We start from the raw sequence: 9,580 nt of genomic DNA, 5'->3' as shown, positions 1-9,580 counted from the left end.
TTTGGACTTCTGGTCTCCAGAACTGTGAGATGATAAATTTCTGTTGTGTTAAGCCACCCAGTTTGTGGGACTTTGTTATGATAGCCCCAAGGAAACGAACACACATGGGTTTTTAAAAGATCCACCTGGCTAGGTTGGACATAAGCCCAAATGGATGAGGGTTGGCCAAGTAGTTGTTCCCAAAACAGGCGCTGTTGGCTTGGGTGAGGGTAGTGACAGTGGAGCGTGAAGAACAGATGAAGTTGGGAGATATTCAGGAAGTGACATCTATTGAGAGAATATGGAAGTGGACCAGCTGTGCTGTTCACTAGCATGTGATACACGTTGGAAAGAGGGTCTGAGATGCATTCAAGAGTTTTGTCCTTAGTAAGGCAGCCAGGGTTGGGCAGAGGCAGTGATGATGCCTGGGCCAGGCAGTGTGGCTGGAGAGATGTCACAGAACCACACAATTAGCAGGTGATCAGTGTGTGGGCTCCAAGTAGACGGAGTTTGAGGAATTCAGAGGCACAGTGGGGATTTGGAATAGCTCATTAATTGGGACAGTACCAAACATCTGCAACGGCCCAGTGGTCTAAGAGACCAGGGCCATTGCCAGTAGCAAAGTCCAAATAGCCCAGCCAGGTCAGGACAAGATAGCCAAGTTCCCCCACTTCCAGGCTGCCTCCAGTCCTCCCTGCAGACATTGCTAGTCGATCCCAACATCTATTCCTTCTACTCCAGGAAGCCCCTACCAATCAAGTGGAATGAATACACTGGAAAAATCCTCTTGCAATCCCTGGACAGGGGTGGAGCTCAACAGGGGCTCTGAGACCTCTCCGAATGTTCGCAGATCTGCACTCGATCCTATGATCTTCAAAAGAACCCTCCTGAGAAGGTGACAGAGCAGGCACTTACATTATTCTCACTTCCTACAAGAGGAACTGAGGCCCAGCACCACACAGCTACAAATGGACAGAGCTGGTCTCCCACTTCCAAATCTTCCTTCTGCTCTTTCCTGGGTGGCCAAAATGATGAAGATTACTGAATCAATACTTTTAAATCGTTGATATATGCATAACATACACGTACATTACATAACACAAATATACATAATATACAACATAAAATACACATATATACACAAAACATAAAATTTACCATCTTAGGCCGGACATGGTGGCTCACACCTATAATCCTAGCACTCTGGAAGGCCAAGGCTGGAGGCTTGAGCTCAGGAGTTCGATCTAGACCAGCCTAAGCAAGAGCAAGACCCCATCTCTACTACAAATAGCAAAATTAGCCAGATGTTGTGGTGTGCACCTGTAGTTCCAGCTACTTGGGAGGCTGAGGCAAGAGGATTGCTTGAGCCCAGGAGTTTGAGGTTGCAGTGAGCTTTGTTGATGCCACTGCACTCTACCCAGGGTGACAGAGCAAGACTCTGTCTCAAAAAAAAAAAAAAAAGTCATCTTAACCTTTTTAACCATCTTGACTCGACAGGGGCTCTGAGACCTCTCTGAATGTGTGCAGATCTGCAATTGATCCTTTAGGGAATCACACAGTATTTGACCTTTTGTATGAATCAACATTTTGAACCCCAGATTGTACAAGATGGAATTCAAATCATGCTCTTGGGTGGCTCTTTGATTCATACATGTTTACTGGGTCTCTGGTTTACTTTCCATCAGAAAAGCAGCATGAACATCTAAAGTATCTTGGTTTAACCCATATGCTATTTTCATTTAAATGGGGAGATTTTTAAAAAAGTTTTCATCTCTCTGGGCGATCATAAACATTTCCACAGAAAGAAAGGGCTCAGCTGGTTTCTATAGCAACTGAATGCCAGAAACCAAATTCAAAACTCCTGAGAATTATTTTTAGGAACTTTTTTAAGGGCTGGGCATGTTGATGCTGGTTGGGAAGAGTATTTACAAGTTCTTTTTGTTGTTTTCATTTATTTATTCATCAAATAACAACTACTGAGCACCTAACCCTAGATCAGTCCTGTGCTAGGCATTAGGGTATAAAATGTCAGCAAGACAGATACAGCGCCTGCCAGAGGATTTGCAATTTAAGAAATGCTGTAGGTATCCCTGAGAGAAACTTTTCATCAATGACACTAAGACACATCCAAAGCTGGGGTGGAGGTGGGGGAATATATTTGGGGTCAAACTGAAGATGACCATCCAGGCTGCATTACCCAGGGCAGAGACTTGGGCCCGGTCTGGAGTTTCTGAATTGTCTGCTTCTCAGCCACTCTATGTTTCTGATTCCAACATGAGATCTATTTTTGGACTTTTAAAAACACTTAAATCCAGCTTAGTAAAGAAGGAAATCTTGTCACAGGCTACACCACAGATGAACCTTGAGGACACGATGCTAAGTGAAATAAGCCAGTCACCAAGAGATAAATACTACCCTGATTCCACTTACAGGAGCTACCTAGAGTAGTCAAACTCTTAGAAACAGAAAGTAGAATGGTGCGCGCCAGGTGCTGGGGGACAGAGAAAAGGGAACTGAGGTTCAATGGATGTAGAGTTTCAGTTTTCCCAAATGGTTAAGTTATACAGATCTGTTGTGCAATAATGTGCACATCGTTAACACTATTATACTCTGTGCACACTTAAAAATGGTTAAGATGGTACATTTTATGTTATGTGCTTTTTACTACAATAGAAAAAAAGTCTAGCTCAGCACTGGCCACATAGGGGCTCAATAAATGTTTGCTGAAATAAAAAAAAAAACACAAACCCAAAAACAAAAGACAAAAAAAAACAACAAAAAACCTTTGTCTCAACTCTTGGCCTCATAACATTTTTTTCCCCCACAAATATTAGTTTTGGGGTTGGGACTGGTTGTTTCCTTTCCACCTTTTTGCCTTTTGAGTATGTATAATTTAAGTTACAGCTGGGAAATGTCAAAGTCAACACTTTTGTGGGAAAATCACCTAATCAGTCCCATCTCCTTCTCTAGACAATTCGTGTGTGTCCACTTAGTGACACTGACTTTGAGCGTGTCAACTCTGGCTGGGGGTCACCCTTGCACACACACACTTTCAGAAGCTGAAAACAGACCTTCCCCAAATGGTGGCCACTCACATCTGGGGAGCCTTTTCAGTTTACAGAGCACCCCCATATGCGTTGATCCTATTTCAGCCACTGCCTCCTCCTTACCAGGCTTCTAGTATCTTCTCCACACTTTGCCAACGGGGTTCGTTCGCAGAATTGAAACCTTAGTTAAGGGTTGTTGAGGTTTGTTTTTTAAAATTGGCTGTTCCCACCCACATTCCCCTGAGATATAAATAGAAAAAAGAAGAGGTTTAATTAGTAACACAAGACATTTGAGCTACATTCACTTGATCCTTGAAAAGGAAATCTAAGAGGTTGTAACTATCACTTTTTCAATTCTATATAAGGCAGGTCAGTAAGGTAGCAAAAGCACACCTGTTTTTTTGCTCCTTCAACTCTCTTTCCTGATTCTTCTTTAGGGGAAAATCTAAAACGGTGAGTAGCTGGTGGACCTACCAGACCCCCAGGCTCTTCTTCCCTACATGCATTCATATTAGTCTTGTGCCTGATATGCTCAGATTTCTCTTTTCCCCCATGGCTTTGACACCCAGTAGGATTTTGATCTCTCGTGGATGGTCTTTTCATTCATCTGATTCCCACTCTTTAGGACAGATAGCATGTCTTCCACAGAAGGTCTGCATCTGCAAGCAGCCTAAGCTGTATCCTTTCTCATGTGGAATTTGCAACATTATATTTCTCTGGCTGCTATATGCAAATGCTATTGCATTTGTAACATGGTTTACTTCTGAATGGTTTGTAGCTGCCTAAGTGATCGATTATGTAAATATGATTTTTTATAAGAAAACCAAATCGAATAGTTTTATATGCGGTATTTATTTCACGTTTGGAGTAGATTCAGGAGAAGGCACTGGGACGAAGGGTGCTGGGACCTTTTCCATATCTGGTTTGTGTTTGGATATTCGGTTCCATCCCTTAGTACCACACTGTGTTTATCACATTAAAAAATTCCAGACACACATACAGTTTCATTGAGCCTAGGAGGATATAATACCCTCTGCTTGTCATTTACCACATCCCATTTATTCTGTGTGACCAGGTGGAAAATGAGCATCACCGACGTGCTTAGTGCTGATGACATTGCAGCAGCCCTGCAGGAATGCCAAGGTAAAGGGGTGGGAGCAGGTGTGGGTTTTCCTCACATCGTCACACCTCTGGCGAAGCAACAAAAATCAAAATGTGAATGTGGCTGGAAAATTCATGGAATCGGGGAATTAAACTGCTATTATTTAGATAACTAAAATTATAGAGATTTGGGATCTGAGCATGTGATTGCATTTCTATAAGACGAAAGAAATTTACTAGAAGTGAAATAAAAAGAAATCAGCAAATGCCATTTAGCCTATTTGAAGCCAGTGATTGCATCTGCTCCCACCAATTAGACCAGTGATGTTGGGGACTTGGACACACAGTCTGTAAACCGGGTGGGGGGCAGAGGAGGAGAGAGAAGGGGAGATGGACAAAATCAAGTGGAGCAGGAAAGCCAGGGAAGAGGGAACCGGGGATGCTATCCCAGGGACATCCAGTCTTACCCAACTCGAAATCTTGGACCAGTTGAACATCTCTGTAGCTCAGGGATATTGTGGAAGTTTTTTAAATAACCTGTGTTTTCAGCACCTTGGCCCAAATACAGAATGTGATGCAATGAGTGTCAGAATAACCCATTCTCTGTTCTTCAGACCCAGATACTTTTGAACCCCAAAAATTCTTCCAGACGTCAGGCCTCTCCAAGATGTCGGCCAGTCAGGTGAAGGACGTTTTCCGGTTCATAGACAATGACCAGAGTGGATACCTGGATGAAGAAGAGCTTAAGTAAGCTTTGTCCTGAGACTGTCCAACACCCCCTGACATTGTTGGGTGGGGCTGGGGTGCTGTGGGGGCCAGTTTGCTCAGTATTGCTTCAATGGCCAGCCTTGGTGTTTGTCATTCGGCCAAGCCTCATTAAAGCAAGAATGTGAGTCAGTTGGCCACACATCTATCCACACAAAGCACTAAACACGGGCACCGAAGCCTGTTGGTGCAAAGATTCTTTAGCTTAAGGGATTTTGTTTGACAAATAGATTTAACAAAACTCTCTAAAAACTCTTTAAAAAAATAAAACACCGACCATTGGTTTCCATAGCTTAAGGAAACCTTTGCTTGCTAAGACCTTGACTGATGATTGCACCTGGTGGAAAGAGATGATTTACTTAAAGACAAAAGAAAGAAAGTCTAAACACAGAGATCCATAGTCTTTCAACCATCTTTATTATCCTGTAGGTTTTTCCTCCAGAAGTTTGAGAGCGGTGCTAGAGAACTGACCGAGTCAGAAACCAAGTCCTTGATGGCTGCTGCGGATAATGATGGTGATGGAAAGATTGGGGCTGAGGGTATGTCCACACCTGTACATGGCATAACACACCTTAGACCAGGGAGCATCTGTGGGGGTTGGGCCCTGGGATCGGACAGATGTGGGTTACTATCCCCCTTTCTTACCCTTGCTGAGCTTCAATCTAATTAGCATAAAATGGGATCAAAGTGAGCATCCAAATATGTATAAAAACTCTGGCTTGATGCCTGAGATATGCCATAAAAGCTGGTCCCTCTGGTCATTGTCGATAGCTGGAAAATATCCTTCACCTGGCTAGAAGACTGGCTAGCCACCTGGCCAATTATTTTGCAAGATGCCCTAATGCACCTTGAACATAATGCAAGGAATTTCCACCAGCCGATCTGAGCCCCTCTAGGGGAAGGAGTGACATTCTCAAGTGTGTCTCAGACCAAAGAGTCTATCGGCCTATGTAGGAAGGCCTCCTAGCTTTCAAAGGTTTAAACAAATACAATTTATTGGACATTAGCCCACCAAGTGAATAATATTAAACACAACAAATAACTCCACCATCATTTATGGAATCTTCTGTGTGCAGAGCCCTAGATTCAAACGTTAGCATACTAGCACAGCTGTAGGACTATTTTCACTCGATTTTTGTCATGTTGCTAGCATGCTTTTTAGCTACTTTGTGCCTGCCAACTCAGGAGAACGTATGGTAGTCCTTCTGGTAGAGCTAATTTGAAATTAAAAGCTGCTACATTAGGTCCTTATTTTTAAAATCTATTCAAAATGATACCACTATCGCTTACTACACTGGAGTTAATACACCTTCTATAGATAGCTCAGAAAAATAGATTAGGTAAGGGGGGATTGGCTTATTTAAACATAACCATGAAAGACTTCCCAACAGGGAAAGCTCACCAATAAATATAAAGTAAATCCCCAGTTCTCAATTTCAATATGTAGCATTCACACGTTATTATTATTATCCTTCTCTTAGTAATAGGAACTTTTGGGGGTAGGGTTAGGGTTCAACAGAGGAAAGCTAGTCCAAAGTCCCACCCTATTAAATGTTTTCTAAAAATTCAATACCCAGCTGCAGAATAGAAGAAAACCTCCCATTTTTGTCTTAAACTGACCAGACAAAAAGTTAATTGTTCACAGATTGTGATAAGCAATTATACTGAGTTCATCCACTGTCCAAGGGAAAGGATTGGGTTGACAAGTTCTAATACAAGGGCCTCCATTGCAAAGCTGAAGATGTTTGTCAAATAAGATTATGCGGAGGGATGGAACACGGTAGACTCCCTTGACCTGCAGTCATTGACACCCACATTTTTCTTCCTTTTGTGACCTCCGAGGGGGCCATGCCCATCATCTGACAATTTGCTTCGTATTTCCCTCCCTCTCCAGAATTCTCATCGGCCACAGCAGGTCTGTAAAGTACTGAGCCATCTTCACTGACACTGTTCTCACCTCTTTTGTTCTAGAATTCCAGGAAATGGTGCATTCTTAAAGGCCCCAGTCTTCGGAGAAAAGAGAGAAAGGGGTAATCAGTTGGAAGGCCTCCAAAGCCCTGGGAATGGAGAACCCCACGTCCTGCCCCGATCTTATTTATAATCTCCTCTGAAAAGCTTCTGCAATTTGCTCATTATTTTATCGAGGTAATAAGACAGTCATTCATGATTTTGGGGGTGGTGGGTATGTCCTGATGACTTCTGTACAGCCCTCCGCAGACAATGCCTCTAAAAATTACCCAATAAAGACAAGTTTCTCATCATCTGCTGATGTGTGGGTGTGTTTTTTTTTTTTTTTTTTTTCTCAGCAAGGTACAGAGACTAAAGCAAGCTGGGGACCAAAGGTTTTTTGCAAGATTTCTCTCCCATCAAGTGCTGAGCAAGCCACACTGGTATTGAGTAAACAGGGAAACCAGGTTTTGGGTTTTTTTTTAAAGTCACAAATAAATGGCATTGTCGTGCTAGGATTTTTCTCAGCAAATCATCCGACTCTGAAATTAATATGAAGAGATTTTTAGCTTGCATAAAATTATGCTTACTGATGTGTTTCCTGCCATGTGTTAGACTGCCGCAAGAGAGATTTAAGTAAAAGCTAACAGTACAAGATAGAACAAAGTGTGCAGCTCTAGTGGTCTACAAAGCTAAGGAGACTTGCTATTCTAACTTAGCACCAACAGACCCGTTTTCAAGCGTTTTTTTTCCCCCTTAGAAAAAACAAGCGATCAGAGAGACACACCTGTTCTCATCTAGCCTCCTACCACCTCCCCCTTTTCCTCAGCCGCTGTTTTCCTGGCTCTTACAAGATACCACCTGAGCTGAATACACCTAGAATTGCCTTAACATTTGAGGCTGGCCTCGGGGGTTCTGTTACAGGGCTGTCATTAGGGTTGGGCAGTCTCAAGCCAGGAAATTCTCATTAGGCTGGTTTCCAGGTGGCACATTAAAGCTGTTCTTTCTGGCTGACCCTTGAGATTTGAGGACTCCTGGAAGTAACTGGGGCATTTTCCTGGGAGCTTGCTTAAAAGCTCACACTTTTTATCCACCCACCAAGGTCGCAATGCCCTGGGGCTCTTTGCTGTTGCTTCCCTGCAAGCATGCTAAATAGCTGAGTGATTTTTGAACCTCTATTTTTTGGAGGGTCCTGGTAAAAGCATTTTTTCAAAGTATGGGACACATACTAGAAGGAGGCCCCAAGATGACTCTCCGGGGACAGGGATCAACATTTTTAATTTTAATAGCCATGTATTTATTTTAATGTGCGGTAGAAAAAATAAAACACAAACGTGTTATTATACCTTAGTATCACTACTCAGAACAAGGATAAAGGAGGTATCAGGTTTTTGAAAATGTATCAATTAGAAGAATATTAAGAATAAGATATTAAATAATTAAGACAAATAATATTAGAGATGGTACCTGGGTTGACAAAAACTATAAAGACAGTTTTCAAATGAGTCAAAATTGGGAAATACAGCCTTAAAATGAAGAGCTCTTTGGGGAGGGTCAAAGAATGAAACTGTCTAATTTGTTATTTTTCTCAGTTTTTACTTTGTAAAAATATTAGCATTTCCAAATCTTTGATAATAAGTACGATTTGAAAACAAAAATGTTTTTTAAAAGTACCTGAGGTTAATCACGAATTTCCTATTCAATATATATCTCATGGAAAAAAGAATGAAAGGATATATAGCAAAATTTTAACGGTAGTTTTCTCTAGCTGGGAGGATTACAGAACAGTGAGAGAAGATTAGAGTCTTTTTAAAAAGTAAAGCACAGACTTGGTGCAGTGGCTCACACCTGTAATCCTAGCATTCTGAGATGCTGAGGCAGGAGGATCACTTGAGGCTAGGAGTTCGAGAGCAAGACCCTGTCTCTACGAAAAATTAGCCAAGCATCGTGGCACACACCCTTTAGTCCCAGCTACTCGGGAGGCTGAGGTATGATCCTTTGAGCCCAGGAGTTTGAGGCCAGCCTGGGCAGCATAGTGAGACCCTGTCTCTTAAAAAGAAAAAAAAAAAAAATGAAGCATGGTAACTAAGGAAAATGAAGAACAGAGATGTAGCATTTACCCAATTATTGTCCCTAAGCCAAAATAGCAACAAATTCTGATTTTAAGAAACTTTTGTGCCAAGAATGTGTCCCACACTCAAATTAATGAAAGCCCTGCCTACTATTCTTTTCCTGAAATTTCTACTCATTTTGTATGTATTTTTACAGACTGAAGAAAAACTTTAAATATAACATACCCAGAATCAAATCAACACTGGAAAAACTCTAAAGAAAATGATAACAATCCGGGAAAAGGATTGGCAAGCATGTCCAACAATTTTATTTTAATGCTTGCCTTCTTTATTTTTACCTACCTCAAGAGAGTTTGTCCTCAGTGCTGGAATGACGTACTTTAGCTTTGAAATGAAGGACTAGATTGCAACATGGGTTACAGAGCTGAAAAACCAGTGTCCTGTGATTTTTCCTCATTGCTTATAAAATAGGGCTGCAACAGTGGCTTTCATTTTGACTATTTATACTTAATTCCAATGTTGCCTTATAGTTTGGTAGGGTAGTTCATAATTTAGTGGGATGTGATCTTAAAGCCAGCTTTGTGAATGTGCTTGATTGTTGAGACTAGTAAGAATTATTAAAATACTTTAAACATTATATAGTATTCTGCTTCATCACATGAAGAAGTA

General features: G+C 41.6%; 1 protein-coding gene across 1 annotated transcript; it reads left to right on the top strand.

The window, feature by feature from the left end:
- The first annotated feature begins 3,413 nt into the window (after positions 1–3,413).
- OCM2 (oncomodulin 2) lies at positions 3,414–7,153 on the top strand. Its single transcript, XM_045541316.1, has 5 exons — positions 3,414–3,479; positions 4,102–4,169; positions 4,742–4,874; positions 5,322–5,431; positions 6,864–7,153. The coding sequence occupies exons 2-5, from the start codon at positions 4,109–4,111 to the stop codon at positions 6,887–6,889; spliced, it is 330 nt and encodes a 109-aa protein (XP_045397272.1). The 5' UTR covers positions 3,414–3,479; positions 4,102–4,108; the 3' UTR covers positions 6,890–7,153.
- The last annotated feature ends 2,427 nt before the right edge of the window (positions 7,154–9,580 follow it).

Source organism: Lemur catta, chromosome 2 (assembly GCF_020740605.2).
Source record: "Lemur catta isolate mLemCat1 chromosome 2, mLemCat1.pri, whole genome shotgun sequence".
In the NCBI taxonomy this organism is placed as follows: Eukaryota; Metazoa; Chordata; class Mammalia; order Primates; family Lemuridae; genus Lemur; species Lemur catta.
The sequence above is the reverse complement of the archived record's forward strand: the minus strand, read 5'-3'. Positions and strand labels throughout refer to the sequence as shown.